The 19,494-nt window shown below is 44.1% G+C and overlaps 2 protein-coding genes across 3 annotated transcripts; both read right to left on the reverse strand.

The window, feature by feature from the left end:
• Nucleotides 1-2,047: 2,047 nt before the first annotated feature.
• On the reverse strand, nt 2,048-9,172 carry LOC127317423 (uncharacterized). 2 transcript variants are annotated; one of them, XR_011749330.1, is made up of 7 exons: nt 8,600-9,172; nt 8,181-8,515; nt 7,988-8,062; nt 7,520-7,615; nt 5,990-6,124; nt 4,010-5,360; nt 2,048-2,381 (listed from the first exon to the last, which is right to left on the reverse strand). XR_011749330.1 is itself a non-coding variant. In XM_071823783.1 (7 exons), the coding sequence occupies exons 3-6, from the start codon at nt 8,252-8,254 to the stop codon at nt 6,001-6,003; spliced, it is 369 nt and encodes a 122-aa protein (XP_071679884.1). In that variant the 5' UTR covers nt 8,255-8,282; nt 8,437-8,515; nt 8,600-9,172; the 3' UTR covers nt 3,800-5,360; nt 5,990-6,000. The 2 variants fall into 2 exon arrangements, 1 of the variants encoding a protein (XP_071679884.1); XM_071823783.1 differs by lacking the exon at nt 2,048-2,381 and having other exon boundaries at nt 3,800-5,360; nt 8,181-8,282; nt 8,437-8,515.
• A 5,278-nt stretch (nt 9,173-14,450) lies between these two features.
• Nucleotides 14,451-19,494, reverse strand: LOC127317422 (DNA (cytosine-5)-methyltransferase DRM2-like). The gene is made up of 7 exons (XM_051347983.1): nt 19,257-19,494; nt 18,761-18,904; nt 18,474-18,647; nt 18,246-18,392; nt 15,870-15,969; nt 15,711-15,781; nt 14,451-15,626 (listed from the first exon to the last, which is right to left on the reverse strand). Exons 1-7 carry the CDS (start codon nt 19,485-19,487, stop codon nt 14,475-14,477), a joined length of 2,019 nt encoding a protein of 672 aa, XP_051203943.1. The 5' UTR covers nt 19,488-19,494; the 3' UTR covers nt 14,451-14,474.

The following is a 19,494-nucleotide window of genomic DNA, read 5'->3' on the forward strand; positions in this document are numbered from 1 at the left end:
CGCCGCGCCGCCCTTGGAACCCCGCGTCACCCAAACGATGGAAACGGGGCGGGGCAGAGCTCCCAGGCCTGGAGCCCCTGTCACCGGGCGCGAGCGCCGACCGCCGCCGGTGTCGGAGAGAGCCCCCGAGCTCCTCCGCGCGTTGGACGAACCCGTCGAGGGTAGCCGCCGGCGGCCGCCTCTGCGAGCACCCTAGCTCCAGGTCAGACCCGCCCGCCCCCTCGCCGCCCGTCGCAGCAACCTCAACCTCCGAATCCTCCGAAAACCAGTCCTCCACTAGCGGCGCGCTAGCGTCGGACCTGCCCTGGCACAGCCCCTCCCCTGGGGACGGCGCCGCCGGACGCTCACCGCCGCCCGTAACCTGTCTCACCGCCGGGCTCCCCGCCGGAGCGGTAGAAACTCTGCCTTCCTATGCCGCCGTCTCCGCCACCGCGGTAGCCGCCTTCTTGACGCCACCATCTTCCTTGCCGGGTTCGCCGCCGGCCACACCGCCGGACTCGCCGGCCGGGCGGATTCAAAATTTGAATCGCCCCCCGCGTCGCCCCATCCACCGAGCCGAAGCACACCGTAATGTCTAAGTTCGTTATTTTGACTTCTGTCTCATGCTTTTGTTATAAGAGTACCAAAAATGAAATGGCCTGTTGTTTTGTTTTATTTCTAAGGATATGCATGCATGCTACGTTTGATTTGATACGAGTCGAAAGGTCTCAGTGAGAATCGGCCCAAAGGAAGATGTTCATACCCTAGTATGAACAATGCTTTATTTCTTCATTTCCCACTACAAAAAGGGGCATGCATCTTTCAAAGGTGCGTACACAAACACAACAACAACACATAATTACTGAACTTTATTTCTCCTTTTTTGGACAGCTGATGAGGTATCTACCATAGCTTTTGCATGACCTGAAAAAATGCGAATAAAAAGTGGTGCAATTTGGGCTTTGCATGCACTGGCTTCAACTAGCCAGGAATCAGCTTTTGAGTGAATTATTCTATTTTGCTTGATTAGTTGCACTGGATTGAGTCCTGTCATATGGACAAGGAGAAAAATGCTGGTGCTGTACTGCGTTGTGTGGACCAGATCTTTAGCCAATTAACCCGATTCTTCGATTGTACATTCACCTACTGATTGGTTGGTTTGGTCCACTGATCCTACACTGTGAGGGTAATTGTTCCACCTGTAAGTACCTTAGGCACCAGGAATATGGATTTTTATGTAAGTTGAGAGGAGTGTATTACAGTAGCTCTTGGGTAATACTTTTCTGCAGCCTCAGTTCATCTGCTAATGAAGTTATCAACTGCAAGTATGCTTAATTAACCCAAGCTGGATTTAGGATCTCGAAACACAATCTCAAAGGATGTTTTCTGATGTATCTTCGAAATTTTAACCAAAAAAAACATTTTCTGTATCAAGTAAGCCATGTTCACGTGAGGGTAGCCAATAAGACAGTGTATCAAGTAAGCCAATCAACTTTTAGAGGTGACGTTTGTTGAAAAAGAAGCTGGCAACTGTATATTGGGCAGTAGTGACTGTCATCAGGAGGGGGAAAAAAGAAAGCGGGAAAAAGAAAGAAAGATACGTGCCATCTAACAGAAACAGAATGCATGCTTTTCAAAGCGATGGATTGTAAAACGTCATAACGAAATGATGCGGTGTTCTGAAGGGGACACGAGCATCACCAGCTAAAGCTAGATCATTAAGCTAACGGAGATGCTCGTCAGACATCACTTTGTTGTTTCCTTGCTCTACAGAGATCAGCAGTACTAGACAATCGTGCAAAATATAATGGCCACAGTAAATTGTAAATGTAGCAACACGATTGTTATAGTTTTTGTTGAAGACTAATAATATGGCTCTAACTTATAATTGCATAAAATATGTCTTCAATCCCAAACTAAGACCAAGCACATGGGTGCTTAATAATTGCTTCTAGTTCAGTTTAAAAAAAAACAAATAGTTGATTCTAGTTTTTCTACTAGTAGTTGAAAGATGCAATAAGAAACAATGGTGTAGATATATAGTAGAAAACAAAAGAAAAGTTGCAGTACAAATGATGCAGTGTAAGATCCAGTACGGAAGATGCAGTACAAATATGGATACAATGCAAGCTAGTGCTACAGGATCTCAGGACAGAAACCCCAAATATTGTATTTGTGGAGAAGCAAAAGTAGAAACATACTAAATAGAAACCATTTGCTTAAATCTTAAAATGTAAGTCGAGAAAACACAACTGCAAAGCCATGCATAAACTATGGAGTGTGTGTACTTCCTAAAAAACAAATAACTTAAATATTGTTTCAGGGTTGTGTCCCAAAAGTTACAGTAATTATGAGATGGATCACTGGGTGTAGCCGTGTAGGAAATGCCATAATATAGAAACCTGGAAAATCATAAATAATGATGATCAATTTGATATATGTAAAAATATATAAAACAATTTATACTTTTTCTTCTGTGATCAAATAATTATGTATTTGGATTGGTTTGCAGGCCCTCATTATTCTATGTCATTATTTAAAAGTTTGAATACATGCTTCATTTCACATCTATTGGATATGATAGAAAACAACACCCAACCCCACGTTAGGGTTCTGTACGAGTGGTTCTAGAAATTAAAGTTCTGACCCAAGTTGTTTCATAGTTAAAATTTCAAGTCAAGACTAACCCCAAGTTGTTACGCGCGCATAATTTGGTGTTATCAAAATTCAGATGCCCAAATGGTTGTGCAAATTTTGGCCAAGCTTGGCTAAACAACTAATTAAAGTACTAAACATGTATCGCCGGCATTCATGCTTTGTATGAATTGACAATTGTGTAGTCATCTATAATTAAATCATTCTTGGTGATGAATATTGATAACTGAAGCCTGGCATGAAGCCTTACATCTAAAAAACTAAACAGTAGCCTTAACTGTCTTGCCTTGTAAACAGTCGTTGTCGGCAATCAAACTAAATACAACCTTTTGTTCTAAGTTCCGACTTGATTACATCAAGTCTAAAACCGAACCAAACTCTGGATCAACGCACAGTCATATGTTGAATATGTCATGTGTAATTAGGCATTTGGAAACTGGAATAACTGCAATTTGCATGGCGCTGAGAACGAGATGAATCACCGGGTCCTAGAATTTGGTTAGTGCGTGGGTATCAGTACGTGTAGATTGTCTCCCGTTGCCACAACATGGGAAAGCAGGAAAAGGAATGCAGTGCGGTGTGGTTGGGCCGATTCTATCACACCAACCATCGGATGCTAGTAGAGGGTTTCAGATTATAAATTATAGTTAGCTATATATTGGGTCATATCTGGTGCTAATTTACCGCAGGGGATTTGCGTTTGTATGCAAACAAAGTTCGCTATTGTCAGCAAAGCAGGCTACGTCTCTGTGCTTGACTAACAGCAGATAGCTCAGTGTCGGATCAGGTTGGTATGCTTTGGACGATCACTGATCAGCTTAACTGACTACCCATTTGGCAGGCAATAATCTAGGTTCTTGATTGCAAATAAATTTTGACGAGAAAACAATGAAAATCATGGTATATTTCACTTGCTGCATTGTGTGTCTCAGGGTTTTTAGTCTTTTTTAGACTGGATAAATTCCGATATTTTCACAGCTTCAAGGGAGGCTCCAAACAGACCCACCTATCTCCGTAGACGGCCTTGGGCCAAAACCAGCGCCCAACAATGGCCCCCAGGTTTTGCATGTTAGTGGACGAAACAAAAAAACAAGTATATTTTCCATGTACAAATTTAAGAAAAATAATTAAAAGGAATACAAAGATACTGTTAATGGCACACAGGTTTATTGAAGCTTCGATATTTAGGGGAATCTGACCCTTTGCATAACAGTCATTATCATAAAAACAAAACGAGCATGAGTATCATACTGCGCATGAGACTCATGCTCTTTTACCAAAACAGTTGCACTACTTAATCATTCTGTGGACGGTGATCTGCAACATGATAATTTGGGCAGGGTAAATGTCTCAAGATAGAGGATAGGGCACTCACCCTCAGCAACCCGGCAACAGGGTTCATCTTTGGGGTGGCACTGAAGCTCTGAAGCTTAAAGAAAGCTTATATTTATTTCTTTGATCAATTTACATACATGGTAGCTTCTTGATGAATATGTACATCTGGACCACTGTCCGCCCCACGCCCTCAAAAGTTATCTGCAAAGCTTAGCAAAATCAAATAAAGAAATAGAATTAGTAGATGGCCGGGTTGCCCAGGTTATTAAAGCACAATGGTACCGAATTCGAGCTGTGAGCTTAGCTACTAATCCACAAAAACACTAGTCATGATTAAGTTTAAACATCTACAATAGCATATACACATACTTGCAGGGCTGATATGTGGACAATTAGCAGTTTTAAATTGTGCATTGAACTCTTTCTTATCTGAAACTGTGCACTAACCGTAAACATGCATGTCTTATCTAGGCACAGTCCTTAAGATGCATAGATAGATGATTGCAGTACTGAAAAGACAACACATAGTAACAGACGTGTCGCTAAATGAGAAGTGAAACATCATATTTGGGTAGAGGCTTATCGTCGGGAATCCATCAGGCTGAAACAGGGAGTGTCAATTCCGTATTCTGGAAAGTCTACATGCATGGTAGTGAACGGAACAAAATTTGAGCATCTATATTTTCAATGTATAAATTTATCAAAGATAAGGAAAAACAGAGCTTAATGAAACACAGGCTTAAAGCATCAGGGTTCAGTGGAATCTGACTCTTGCATAACAACCATAATATTGCACTTATAATTAACTATATCCTAAAGTCATGTCAAACTCAACGGTCGATCCATCTAATATACATGAAAAGCAAAGGGTGTCTTCCAGCCTTGAAGCAGCAGCAAGCTCATCACTGTGACTGTGAGCACCCTAGATGATTTGACAGAATAATGGTTGATCACCACACTACAGTCTACAATAGCCAACCATACAAGCACATCTCAAGACATAATTAGGATTTGTTATCAGCAAATGAAACAGGACACACATCATTTGACATATATTCAGCACATGGAAGCAGAACATGCATTCTGGGTATTAAGCAGCATCTGGAAAATTAGCTAGCTGCATTTGTATTCTGGGTATGAAACGAATGTACTGACTAAGTCTGTATATCTTGAACAAACAAATGGGGACTTAGTTGTCCTAAGAACGTGCATCTTACCGAGAGGGAGTGGAGGAAGGAAAGACAGCCGTCCCTGGCAGAGCAAACAAACAAAATCCCCAATTGCTAAACTGAATTGTACAGCAGTAAACTGACAATGGATGGTGGGGATCAGCTCTTGTTATTTGCACAATGAAGCCTACTGTATTTGACCAAATGTGCGAAAAACATTATCTGCAGAAACACACGCAGTGAGCATTTAGGAAAATCTGCAAAAACAGAGCTAAATGAAACACAGGCTTGCAGCGTCAGTATTTAGGGGAATATGACCCTTGGCCTCAGAGCCATAATTGCTTAATTAGCTATCTCCTAACATCATGTACAGACTAGCTATCTCCAGCTTGCTGATAGCCTATTAAGGCCCAGCATAACAAAACTCAGACAAGAAGTAACATCAAGTCTGAAGGAGACTACCAAATCCAACAGACAGCGACACAGACCTTGGCACGCAGGAGGATGCTCATTGTTTGTGACATCCATCTTGGCTATTACTACAAGTGAGTCTATACTTATGTTGCAACTGTGGTTCTAAAACCAAGCCATCTCTCTGAAAGTTAGTCTGAATTTAGAGAGGGCAGAATATATTTCTTCAGAGTTAGAGAAAAGAAACTGCCATGTACTTTGGTTCATTGGGACTGCAAATTTCACATGATGTGGAGAGAATGTAGTGGCAGCCGATTGATGTGCACATTATCTTCATTTCTTTTTTGAAACCATCATACTATCTCACCATGAGGTGCGCGGTATTTTTTTTCAATAACAGAAATGCAACATGCTGGACTTACTACTGCTATATCAATTACCTTTCTTCCTGCTAGAACAAGCTGCCGATCTGGTCCTTGACCTGGAACTCATACGTCCTGCCAGCAGTTCTTCCGGTTCCTGCACGCCTGCTAGAAGAAGATGTCGATCTGTTCCTTGACCTGGAACTCATACTCCTGCACGCCATGCAATCTGTCATATACGTTGTTAAAAACCTAGAAAAATAAAACTTCAATTGATTACACCAAAGTTGATTAACATCCACCTGATCATTTTAATCGACTACAGGGGTGCATCACGATGTCCAGATCAATCATACTGTCCATTGTTACCAATTTTAGGTCGCACTCTTCAGACCAATCATTGGAGAGCATCAAGTTATGTACTAATACTCTGTCCAGTTTGTCAAAGTACTCAGACATGTATATAAGTCAAATATATTTCCACATTTCTTACAGGGTTCAGGGTTTGGAGGATGGTGTTCAAAAAGGACCTGGTTCTGATTTCTTTCAGGGTTAAGTCTTACAGGAAAATACTAGCGGAGCGATGCCGATTGGAGATGAACAGGAAGAGGATGAGCAGGAGGAGGAGGGGCATCGTCATAGCCATGGGGATCAGCCGCTGCTTCCAGTATGTGCATGGGCAGCAGGATGCCAAGCCATCTGCCATCGCCATTAATTGTCGGTGAAGAGAAGCAGGAGCACAAGATCCAGAGCTGAACAGGGGAAGGGGAGGTGTTGGCGTATGGTTTATTTAACTTACAATATTCCTCCACCAGCTAATGTTACTAATATGTTCGGTAAATGGCTCAATGGGGTATGTAAGGATGATAAACACAAAATTCGTGTGGGAATATCTGCTATATGCTGGTCTGTATGGAGGACGAGGAATGATATCATTTTTAACAAGCAAAATGGAACTAATTTTTTGCAGGTTATCCGACGCGCTGCTCATTGGATTCACCAATGGGTTTTACTTCTCCCTATGGAACAACGGGAGGATATGGTTACTGGATGCAACCGGATGCTGGTGGTTGCTCAGGACTTCTTTTTCCAGGCTTCTGGATGGCGACACATTAATAGATTAGCAAATGGATAGCCTGTCTTTGTGTCGCATTTTTCTGTGGTTGATTCATATATCGACCCTAGCTTTTCCATGAGTGTAATACTGAACCTTGTGTACTTGTTTTCCGTACTTTTTGTTCAATAAAGTTAGCCGTGTGCATCTTATTGATGCAGAGGCTGGGGCGATGCTCCCATATCGAAAAAAAAAGGGGAGGTGTCTGGGTCCGGTCAGTGTCTTCCAAGCTGTTCAGTTTCAGGGTCGCTGCCTCATCGACCGCCATGGACATTGATTCCTGGCTACTGCTGGTGAAGATGCTTCTGCTGCTGTCGTTACTCACCTTTCTATGTTCTTAATGTGTACACCCTTGTTCTCTCATATTTTGCGTGTGGATATATAGTTTGAAATGCAAAAAAAGAATGATGTAAGTAAATGATTTCTTACTTTTTATTCATTCAGTTGTAATGTTGGTATTCTCAACACTTGCAACTGTCCAAGCTGAAACCTACCTATTCCTTCGCCATAAAAGAACCTCAAAACTTATATTCCTTCTCCGCCTCTCCTGCTTTCTCCGGAAAGGAAGTTCTGATCTCAAAACTTGTATTCTGCATGGGAACACAACAGGTGACTCATTGTTGTGCAAATAATGATGTAGAAAGAAGACATCAGATCTTTCTTCTTTTTAGGAAATCTTGGGGGAATTCCTTGGGTCTTAAAAAGGGAGCAGGATTTTTTAAGGAAATTAACATTGTAATGTCTGATTCATCCTCCTTAGCTGTCCACTGTAGTGGCTGAAAAATGTATTCTCAGCAGAAATGTGATAATTTGGAGAAAGATGAGAAAATGCACAAATATATGAGCAGATATATCCCATGAAACAGGCACGTCTGCTAAAAATTTGTAACATAGGAAATATTCCCTAGCAACTGTTGACCACACTCCTACTACCGAATTTCTAAGCATATTTCAGCAATTACCTTAATGCTGTCCACTGAAATTTTACCACTGAGGAAAAACTGCTTAGCATCTTCATTCCCACTGTAAGCAAGAACCTGCAGAGTAATCGAATCAGAATGCACAAAAAAAAATCAGAAACATTAGAATCTAAGTCCAAATGTTGTTTTTCTGTTCCTATGCAACAAATCTATGCGGAAAAAAACATGACCATACATATGAGGAATTCCTTTTGTCTCTTGTCCAGTAACACCAAAATTAATTGGCAACAGGTTTTCCAACTTCCTCATTGTCTTGCTCCACGAAAACAAACAAAAGCTGCATTTCAGACAAGCACCACATCAGTGCTTGGTCAGATCATTAAACACATAATGAGCTGGATGCAGAATTTGAGCATAAAAGACGGAAGAAGACAAGAAAAGAGATTCATTGAACACTGGACTGAACAGTTCCTCAGACTTTCAAATGGTACCTCCCTGTAAGAGTCACTGGATTTTCGAAATTTACACATGAAAGCTGCACCAAGTAGTCAACATCCTGAACTAGCCATACTACATAAAGTTTTAAAGAGAAACATGCATTAGAAGATGATTAGAATCAGAACGACAAGGTTATAGTAAAAGAATGATGGATACCTCTTGAGCACAATTATCAGTCCAAAGATCGCTTGTCATTAGAATAGGCATTGCAATGCCCCTGCCAAGAAGATTCGAGCAAATATGCACACCTAAAGTTATGGCTAAAAGACAAAAAAAAACCATGCCCAACAAAAAATTTAAACCATGAAAATTTCTTTCCAGCAGGACACAAGACATTGTGTGTGAGAAAATCAGAATTCTCCTTGTCCTACAACAGCAAATAATGAAATCCTGGAACGAAAGGACATATACAGAAGAGAACACGACAATTCACAAGCTGCAAACATAATCACTACCGGTTATTCTTGGCCAACATGAGACTGAAATTTCTTCAACATGACAAATATTACCAGTTATTCTATTCTTCAACATGAAACCCACAAGTAGCCTTTCAAATATAAGATAAGTCACCTTAATACCTTCACATCGGTAACTACCAACATTCATAATCAGAGTTGCAAGTAAATCGCTCTTGCAGCACAGACCTCTGTGAACGTATTCTTGGTTAGTTAGCCACAACCATGACATGAATAAAACTGAAAACTACAGGACGCCAAGGACAGAATACTTCTTTCTGTTAGAGTAGATATGTGTGTATTATATTTTGCCCATATGTTAGGGGCCCTTTTGCATATTGCACCTGTACATTGTACTATATATTGTGGCCTTTTGGCCCCCAGTAATACAACACAGATTATTCTCCTATCATGGTATCAGAGCCGTAAGGCTTCTTTTTTCGCATCGCAGCCGCCGCCGCCGCCCGCCTTGGCATCTCGCCGCCGCGCCCGGTCGCCGCCGCCTCTCCTTCACCAGCTCCGGCCGCCGCCCTCCAGGGCCGCCGCCTGAGCCGCCCGTCCGCTGTTTCTGGCCTCCCGCCGGCTGTTCTCGCCGTTCCCGGCCGCCTCCGTCGGCCGCCCGCTTCGCGCCACTGCTCGCCGGCGCTGCTCGCTCCGGCCGCCCGCCGGCCTGCTCGCCGGCCGCTGCTCGGCCGCCCGCCCTCCAGGCCGCCCGTCCGCCTCCAGGAGCCGCCCGGCCGTCCGTCCGCCTCCAGGCCGCCCGGCTGCTCGTCCTCCAGGCCGCCCGTATGAGCTTCTGCTCCCGATCGATTTGGAGATCGATCTGATCTCCTGATCGGCTCGGCTCGGCTCGGCTCCTTCGGCTCGGCTCCTGATCGGCTCGATCTGAGCTTCGGCTCGGCTCGGCTCGGCTCGGCTCGGCTCCGTCAGTTAGTAAAAAAAAAAAAAAAAAAAAAAGCAAAAAAAAAAAAAAAAAAAAAAAACGACAGAGCTATGTCTTCCTCGTCGGGTTATGTTGCGATTCCTCGCTGCCCGGTGACTTTTGATGGCGCGAATTATCCTGATTTCGCTGCCTTTATGCGCGTCCACATGCGCGGTCTTCGTCTTTGGGGTGTGCTTTCTGGCGAGGTCCCTTGTCCGTCGCGCCCCGTTGCTCCTACGGCGCCTACTGCACCGACGCCCGTTTCCCTTGCCCCCGATGCTTCTCAGGAGGACAAGGATGCAGCCAAGAGTGCCGCTGATACTGCTCTGGCTGATTATGACCGGAAGGTTGAGGAGTATTCTACTGCTGTTGCGACCTACCGGCTGGATCTGACTGACTACACTCAGTGGATCGATGATGATGCTCGTGCTGCTGCTGTTCTCACTTCCAGTGTTCTGCCTCAGTATGCTGCCGAGTTCATGAGTCTTCCCACTGCTGCTGCTCAGTGGGCTTTTCTTCGTCAGCGCTATCAGCCGTCTGGGGATGCTCTTTATCTGTCTGTGGTTCGTCAGGAGCATGATCTTCAGCAGGGTGATTCTACTATTGACGAGTTCTATACTCAGAGTGCTGCTATTTGGCGTCAGCTTGATTCTCTTCGTACAGCTGTGTGTGGCACCTGTCCCTGCTGTCTGACTGTGCGCGCGGATCTGGAGTTTCAGCGCGTTTTTGAGTTCTTGTCGCGGCTCCGCACGGAGTTTGAGCCGCGTCGTGCCCAGCTGCTTGCCCGTGGTCGTGTTCCGCTCTCTGAGGTACTCGCTAAGCTGCGCGCAGAGGAGACTCGTCTTCGTGGTGCTGGTCTTCTTGCGGTTCCCTCTGCACTTGCTGCTCGTGGTCCTCCTGTGCCGTCTGCTCGTGGTTCTCCTGTGCCGTCCCCTTCGTTGCGGTCTCCAGCACCGCCGTTACTCTCTCCTCCGCCGGTCCAGGGCCAGAGTCAGTCTCAGCAGCCTCGTGGTCCTCGTCCTCCCTGCGCCTTCTGTGGCAAGGCTGGCCACGACGTCTCTGGCTGCTGGAGGAGGGACCCCAGCCACGTCGCCAGTACCTTGATAAGCTTGCTCGTCGGCAGGCTGGTTCTTCAGGCTCGTCTGCTGTTGCGCTGTCTGATCAGGACATTATCCGTGGTCTTCGTGGTCTGCTCGCTGCTACAGGCTCTTCTTCGACGGGTACTGCTGGTTCTGTGTCTGGCTCTTCTGGCACCGCGCGACCACCACCTTCTACACGATCGTGTACGTCATCCCCGTGGTATCCGGATTACGGAGCTTCTTTTCATATGACTTCTGCGTCTTCTATCCTTTCCGCTCTTCGCTCTCTTCTTTCTCCTGTCCGTGTTATCACGGCTGATGGTTCCTCTCTTCTGTTTCCGGTCGAGGCACCCTTTCTACTTCATCTTTCTCTGGTCCTGATGTTTCTCATGTTCCTAGCCTTAAGATGAACCTGTTTTCTGCTAGTCAGCTTACTGATTCTGGTTGTCGCGTCATTCTTGACGCTGATTCTTGTGCTGTTCAGGACCGCCGTACACAGGCCCTGGTTGGAGCTGGCCCTCGCAGCCTTGAGTCCCCGGGCCTCTGGGAGTTAGACTGGCTTCGCGTTCCTTCCGCCGACACTTCATCTGCCAGCTCTCCTGCAGTTGCTGCTTCTGTCACTGGTTCTTTTCAGCAGTGGCATCATCGGCTGGGTCACCTTTGTGGCTCCCGTTTATCGTCATTAGTTCGTCGTGGTCTTCTGGGGTCTGTCTCAGGAGATGTGTCTTTACATTCGTGTCAGGGTTGTAGGTTAGGCAAACAGATTCAGCTTCCCTATCCTACCAGTGCGTCTGTATCTCAGCGACCTTTTGATTTAGTTCATTCTGATGTTTGGGGTCCGGCTCCCTTTGCTTCCAAAGGGGGCCATCGATACTATATTTTGTTTATTGATGACTTTTCCCGGTACACCTGGTTGTTTTTTATGCGCTCTCGCAGTGAGGTGCTTTCTATTTATCAGCGCTTTGTGGCCATGGTTCGTACTCAGTATTCCACTCCCATTCGTGTGTTTCGTGCTGACTCTGCAGGAGAGTATATCTCTCAAAGACTGCGTGGTGTCCTTGCTGAGCAGGGCACGCTTGCCCAGTTCTCGTGTCCCGGCGCTCATGCTCAAAATGGTGTCGCCGAGCGTAAGCATCGTCATATTCTTGAGACTACCCGTGCTATGATGATTGCTTCCTCTCTTCCGCCGCATTTCTGGGCGGACGCTATCTCTACGTCCACTTATCTTATTAACATTCAGCCTTCTGCTGCTCTTCAAGGTGGCATTCCTCTCGAGCGTCTCTCTGGCAGCTTGCCAGACTACTCGACTCTTCGTTTATTTGGTTGCGTTTGCTATGTTCTTCTCCCTCCTCGCGAACGCACCAAACTGACTGCTCAGTCTGTTGAGTGTGTTTTTCTCGGATACAGTGATGAGCATAAGGGCTATCGCTGTTGGGACCCCGTTGGTCGTCGGATGCGCATCTCTCGTGACGTCACGTTTGATGAGACGCGTCCTTTCTATCCTCGTCCCACCTCTGGTACATACCCGGTGGATGATCTCTCTTTTCTTCTCCTTCCTGATGCACCACCCTCTGTCCCTCCTGTTTCTCCTCCTGATGCGCCCCCTCCGACTCCGGTGCCATCGTCGCCTCCTAGTTCTCCTTCCTCTTCTTCTTCTGATTCCACTGGTCCTCCTTCTCCCTTGTCTCCTTTTCCCTTCCACTATTCTCGGCGTTCTACAGTTCCGGACTCTTCGCCTGATGATCCTTCTCCCTCCTCTTCCGATGAGTTGTCTTCTTCTGATGATTCTCCTAGTTCTCCACCTCTTCCGCCTGTTCGTCAGCGTCGTGCTCCTAACCGTTTCTCTCCCAGTCAGTACGGTCTCTCTGTCGTCTCCGAGCCGACTTCTTATCGGGATGCTAAGTGCCATCCTGAATGGCAGCTTGCCATGGCTGAGGAGATCGCTGCGCTTGAGCGCACTGGCACCTGGGATCTTGTTTCTCCTCCTCCTGGTGTTCGTCCTATCACGTGTAAGTGGGTCTATAAAATTAAGACCCGCTCTGATGGATCTCTTGAGCGCTATAAAGCGCGTCTTGTGGCACGTGGCTTTCAGCAGGAGCACGGCCGTGATTATGATGAGACTTTTGCTCCTGTGGCTCATATGACCACCGTGCGTACTCTTCTTGCTGTTGCTTCTGTTCGACGCTGGTCTGTCTCTCAGCTTGATGTTCAGAACGCTTTTCTTAATGGCGAGTTGAGTGAGGAGGTTTACATGCAACCTCCTCCTGGGTATTCTGTTCCCGATGGGATGGTTTGTCGTCTTCGACGTTCTCTTTATGGCCTGAAACAGGCCCCTCGTGCCTGGTTTGAGCGCTTTGCCTCTGTGGTGACTGCTGCTGGTTTCTCTCCTAGTTTTCATGATCCAGCGCTATTTGTTCACACTTCTCCTCGTGGACGCACTCTTCTCCTTCTCTATGTTGATGATATGATCATTACTGGTGATGATCCTGAGTATATTGCCTTTGTCAAGGCTCGTCTTCGCGATCAGTTTCTTATGACCGATCTTGGTCCTCTTCGCTATTTTCTTGGGATTGAGATTTCCTCCACTTCTGATGGTTTTTATATCTCCCAGGAAAAGTATATTCACGATCTCCTTACTCGTGCTGCTCTTGTGGATGAGCGCACTGTTGAGACTCCTATGGAGCTTAATGTTAAGCTTCGTCCTACTGATGGTGATCCTCTTCTCGATCCCACACGCTATCGCCATCTTGTTGGGAGTCTTGTTTATCTTGCTGTCACTCGTCCTGATATCTCTTATCCTGTTCATATTCTGAGTCAGTTTGTCTCAGCTCCTACCACCGTTCACTACAGTCATCTCCTTCGTGTCCTCCGTTATCTCCGTGGCACGATTACTCGTCGCCTTTTCTTTCCTAGTTCCAGTTCTCTCCAGCTCCAGTGCTACTCGGATGCTACTTGGGCGAGTGATCCTACGGATCGTCGTTCACTTTCTGCTTACTGTGTGTTTCTTGGTGGTTCGCTTGTTGCTTGGAAGACGAAGAAACAGGTAGCGGTTTCCCGTTCGAGTGTTGAGGCTGAGCTGCGGGCTATGGCTTCGTTGATTGCTGAGGTGACCTGGTTACGGTGGTTGCTTGCAGATTTTGGGGTCTCTGTTACGACACCCACTCCACTTTTGTGTGACAGTACAGGTGCTATCAGTATTGCACGTGATCCGGTCAAGCATGAGCTGACCAAGCATATTGGTGTTGATGCCTTTTATACACGTGCTCAGGTGCATGATCAGGTTGTTGCGCTTCATTATGTGCCTTCAGATTTACAGTTGGCGGATTTCTTTACAAAGGCACAGACTCGCGCGCAACATGACTTCTTACTCTCCAAACTCAGTGTTGTGGATCCACCCTGAGTTTGAGGGGGGGTGTTAGAGTAGATATGTGTGTATTATATTTTGCCCATATGTTAGGGGCCCTTTTGCATATTGCACCTGTACATTGTACTATATATTGTGGCCTTTTGGCCCCCAGTAATACAACACAGATTATTCTCCTATCACTTTCTAGCACCAATTAGACTAGAACTTATCAACATCCTGATCCCTTAGCTGACCTAATAGCTTTCAGGATTCTAACATACTCCAAAAATAAAGAAAATTGCTTGGGGTCATATTCACCACTGCCAAGGAGGTTGTTGCATGCATTGCCTCCAACAACCAAGTCAAAATCTCCATATTTTCTGATTAGTGATAGAACTGCGTCATCACTCAAATCTTGCATTTTATTGATCTGAACCAGTGTGCCTGATTGAGTCGCCGTCCACCAGCTTCTGAAGATGTTTCTGCTGACTTCGGAAGTCTGAACGGACACCACCGTCTTTAACTGAATACCGAGCCTGTCAAGTGCAACCACACTACCTCCAATGCCATTGTACATAGATAAGACATTTATGCCAGTGGGAAACATATCCTTGAGCACAGAGAAATGATAGGCCACTGTATCTATTTGGACCACGTCCCCTAAAGACTTGTATCTATCCGTTGTAGTGACTCCTCTGGTATAATTCCTTGGAAATCCAAGAAGATGCTCCATATCATGGGGCTCCAGGGGAGCAACTCTATTCTTCCCAACCCAAATAAGATTCCACTTTCTGCACTCCTCCATAACAAATTGCTGGACCCCTAGCGGTGGTATATCATCATAGCGTGCAAGAAGATGTTGAATATGCTTTAACAGTTTTGGTCTTGCCTTGCATGACTGCAAAGAATTCAGCTGTGTTCTTTTGTCCCAGGAGGGCCAACATGCCTTGGTGTGGGGGAACACACCAAATATTGTTTTTGGCGGGAGAGGAAGAAGGGTTGACCTGTTGTCAATTGGCAAGTTATGAGCAAATCCTCTTTCTCTGGCAGCTGCACTCATGCACTTTGAATCAAAGAATTCCACCACAATATTGTCTAGGGATGTTGAGATTTTATTCCAGATGGCTTTTGGGGCAAAACCCACATCTTCATAATAGAAAAATGGTGGTCCAATAGCTTCTTTAGGAATTCCTCTATTCACTGCATTCGGCAAGTTAAATCTCTTCATATGACTTGGAACACGCACCAGATCGTCATGGTTCTGATACCAAGAAGGCCGGCTTTCTCCACCTCTTTCAAAGAGTTTCCTTTTCTTGCAATCTTCCATGAGCTTTCCTTTCTTTCTCTCCATTGAGGAATCAATGCAATTATTGTTCCTGGTCTGTAAACAAGTTTCAGATTCAGTCCACCAAAACTAAGAACAAACCAGCTTTTGTATTTGTATGCACAGCAATCTACGATTTACCTCTTGCTCATCTCCGATAGCCTGTGATGCATGAATAGAATCAACTAAGACAGACATGGCACTGTCCAAACCTGATAAATTTTAAATAAAAATATAGAACATCAGATGTCATTTCATTTAAGCATAATCATTAAAGCAACAACTTAAGGAGAAGCGTACCACATCTTGTGATCGCCATTTTCGCTTCATCTTCAGGAAACCCCATTTGCAGTAAGTATCGGATCTTCTTGTCCCTCGGTGACATGCCCTGTAGAAAATCCTACACAAAAGCACAAAAATAGATATTAGAAATTGTCTGTTAATTTTGTTTGTAGAAGCTGATAACATATCTACAAAAAATATAGCAAATGAAAGTGATTAATATTTCAATGGACATGCATTCTCCTGACTCGAGATAGTTCAAAAAGCCTACTACTACAGAGGAAGGATGGTGCCTGCATGCACAAATGGTTTGTATGAGACAGGCAGGCCAGAGAAAAAGATATTAGAAATTGTCTCTTAATTTTCCTGTAGAAGGTGAAAACATATCTAGAAAATACATACCAAATGAAAGTGAATAATGTTTCAATGGACATGCATTATCCTGACTCGAGATAGTTCAAAAAGCCTACTACTACAGAGGAAGGATGGTGCCTGCATGCACAAATGGTTTGCATGAGACAGGCAGGTCATAGCTAGACTAGCCAACTAAGACAAAGTGGCTTCCAAGAAGCATAGCTTTGCTTGCACAAGACATTAATGATTGAGTCTTGGCCACATCAACGAAACCACTGTTGTGAGATGGAAGAGAAAAGGTTTCACATAGGTAGTCTTTTCCCAAGGCTCTGCTGCCTCCTGTCACTGCACAAGGAGCACCACATGCATATAAATGATCGACCAGCCTCGCTTCCTCTAGTAGCTCAGTGACATTCAGAACATGAGGAATAGGAGGTAGTTGACCTCAAGGCCAGGATGGACTGCGAGCTCAAAGTCAAGAAAAGCAGTCGCCTCCTAGAAAAGTTCTACCATTATCTGTGCTCATTCACTAAGAACAATATACAACGAGTGTGCACGCATCATAGTGAATCATGCTGCAGTGTATTTTAAATCTACTACTCACATTAGGAAACACATGCAGAGATTGATCTACTTCCTAAATCCTACAGCAGATATTAACCTTTTAACCATATGGTTTGAGCTGTAGTTTTACTTACGCTTGGTGAAAACATAGTCTTAAGAGAGCTTGTATGCTATGAGTAGAATTTTTACTGCCTGCAACATTACTCGCAGCCTCACTTGAACCAGGACATCATTTCTTATTGGCACATTTAGACCAATAATTGACTAAGATTCACATACACCGCAAGCACATCAACTGCACGCTTGTGGATTAGCACTTGAATTGATCATGAGCTGTGTTTTAAGCTCATTGAAAGGTTCTACCTCTATCTCCGCTCCTCTGCTCAGCTACTTAGAAGAAAAGACAAGGCACGTGCTTGTTTCATGATGAATCTTGCTAGCAAAAATGCCCAATAACAGAGTTGTTTTTCCCTAAATCTTTTGCAAAGATCAACTATTTGACAAACATGTTTTGAAAATATGTTCTGTAATCTAGTTTATTTGTGTTTTAACGCAACTAAAAGTCCTATGAAACATTGATTTTACCGATATGAGTAGGACATTTTTGACAAAAATGTTGTGACCTCACCAGAATGCTATTAGCACAAGAATATATCAAGGCATACTGCATGTAGCAAAATTAAATGAATTTTCCACATGAGAACTCTAGAACCTTGTCCTTACTGAACATAAAACACTGGCAAGATATCAATGAGGTTTTTAAACATGCAAAAGTTGCATCAGATAGACTCCACTAATTTTTAAATTTTTGCATATTTACTTTCAGAAACATTACAGCGTCGCATGAACTAGGACTTCGTTTCTTATGAATCTCACTGCATGTTAACTTTTCTTGTAACAATCATAAGAAGATGGGTATGCATTCTACTCGCTCGAGACATATTTTAACAGGTAACATTACTTAATTAAAACAACTAGCACATTAGACTTGTACTAGCTAAAAACATTCGGAGCAATTGCACTACCACTAATCTGATGGTAGCAACATACAGATTGAAAACAAGGATGAGTGATGGAATGAAGCTTTCCCAGCAACTAAAAAACAAAATGATTTTAAGACTGCGCTTCAACTGCAAAAAATTGAAAAATTGTGTGTAACGTTTTGTTCAATTGCCACCATTTGATGAATGCTACTACAATGGTACACTAAATTCCAAATCAAAGATCAGTCATTGGACTGGAGATATCAATCAAATGTAATAAAACAAAGTCACACAACAAGCAATAAAAGCACCATTGAATTACATACAACACGTTGGGCCTTATTACTGCCTCTGTATCGAACTAATGGTCAGATTTTTTCTTGAAGCACGTGATATACCAACTAATAAACAGATCGACTGTACTAGGCATAAATCACTATCCATATAATTACTGAAATCCTAGTTAGCAATCTGAAGATAAGAAAACATATACCTCCACTTTAGAACCATGAGAGCTAAGATCCCTCTCAAAAAAATCATTTTCATCATCCCAGCCTTCAGAATCAACTTCATTTTCAACAATTTTGGGGGTACAGCCAGAAGTAGGGAGATTTTCCACTAAGGAGTCATCACCTAGTTCCTGCATTTTCCATCACAAGATGTAACATGCATTCGTTCCCACCAGAAGAAAGAACAGTAACTGCAGCACATGAACAAATACCTTTAATGCCAGGAGTAGCTCAAGCAATTGGTTTGGATCTCCATCACTATTACCACTAGTTTTAAATATGTTCTTGATGCCCTTCAAGACCAATTCTTTCGAGAAACCCATTGCCACATAATCATCAATTGAATAAGACAATGACGCCGCCCCATTGGTGCTTCCACCAGCACCCTGTAATCATTAACAAACATCACAGCACAATCATGATTATAACTTTTTATATGAGCCATGAGTAATTCTTGTGCAGTTGTACTGATGAAAGCCACCCATTTCTACAAAAGTACCTGTCGCACCAATGTGGACGGACCAGGGGCATCAGGGTTTCTCGGGGCTGTAGAAGACGAGAGGCCAGCCTCATCATCATCATCATCATCATCATCATCATCCCAGTCGAACTCATCAGTGTCACTGTTATCTCTAATCAAAATCTGCAACATGAGTTAAAGCACTACTTCTCAAACACACTGCACATAATGAATGGAAACCACCAGCCAAGTCAACATAGCGAAGAGAAAATAGTGCAATGGCCGCATAACACAGTGAAAAGACTTCCACTGCAGCCATACAGCATCACAATTAAGCATTAATCATGTGCCTCTACAATTAATAAGCATGGCACTATAACCAATTTAATAAATGCGCACTAATGGTGAAATAAAATAATGCAGCACCAGGAAAAAAAGAAAAACTAATCAAAATATGATATGAATAATGCTACTCCAGTCATCGGTAGAACATGAGTAGAACATGTGTGGAAACCCAAAGATTTATACCAATTACCTGAGGTACCAGTGTGGACGGGCCAGGAGTATCAGGGCTCCTCAAAGCTGGAGCAGACGAGGATTCAGCCTCACCGTCATTGTCCCAGTCATCGGAATTGTAACTATCATCACTGTCGCTGTTATAATCCTGTGACATGAAATTTGCAATATGAAAACTGTATATGGGAAAACAGAAGATACTACTCAAGAAATCAACTGAAAAGTCAAAAGTTAATAGGTGTTTCACCATGTCAGTA

The sequence above is a fragment of the Lolium perenne genome, chromosome 7 (assembly GCF_019359855.2).
Source record: "Lolium perenne isolate Kyuss_39 chromosome 7, Kyuss_2.0, whole genome shotgun sequence".
Classification (NCBI taxonomy): Eukaryota; Viridiplantae; Streptophyta; class Magnoliopsida; order Poales; family Poaceae; genus Lolium; species Lolium perenne.

What these genes read in the sequence shown, in the direction of transcription:
- LOC127317423 (XM_071823783.1), bottom strand. Translation starts at nt 8,254, where the DNA reads ATGAGGAAGTTGGAAAACCTGTTGCCAATTAATTTTGGTGTTACTGGA. An exon ending in ACAAAAGGAATTCCTCATAT is followed by an intron (nt 8,063 to 8,180) that starts GTATGGTCATGT and finishes ATTACTCTGCAG; the next exon opens with GTTCTTGCTTACAGTGGGAA. An exon ending in TTTCAGTGGACAGCATTAAG is followed by an intron (nt 7,616 to 7,987) that starts GTAATTGCTGAA and finishes GTTCCCATGCAG; the next exon opens with AATACAAGTTTTGAGATCAG.
- LOC127317422 (XM_051347983.1), bottom strand. Translation starts at nt 19,487, where the DNA reads ATGGTGAAACACCTATTAACTTTTGACTTTTCAGTTGATTTCTTGAGT. An exon ending in CGTCCACATTGGTGCGACAG is followed by an intron (nt 18,648 to 18,760) that starts GTACTTTTGTAG and finishes TAATGATTACAG; the next exon opens with GGTGCTGGTGGAAGCACCAA. An exon ending in CTCATGGTTCTAAAGTGGAG is followed by an intron (nt 15,970 to 18,245) that starts GTATATGTTTTC and finishes GCTTTTGTGTAG; the next exon opens with GATTTTCTACAGGGCATGTC.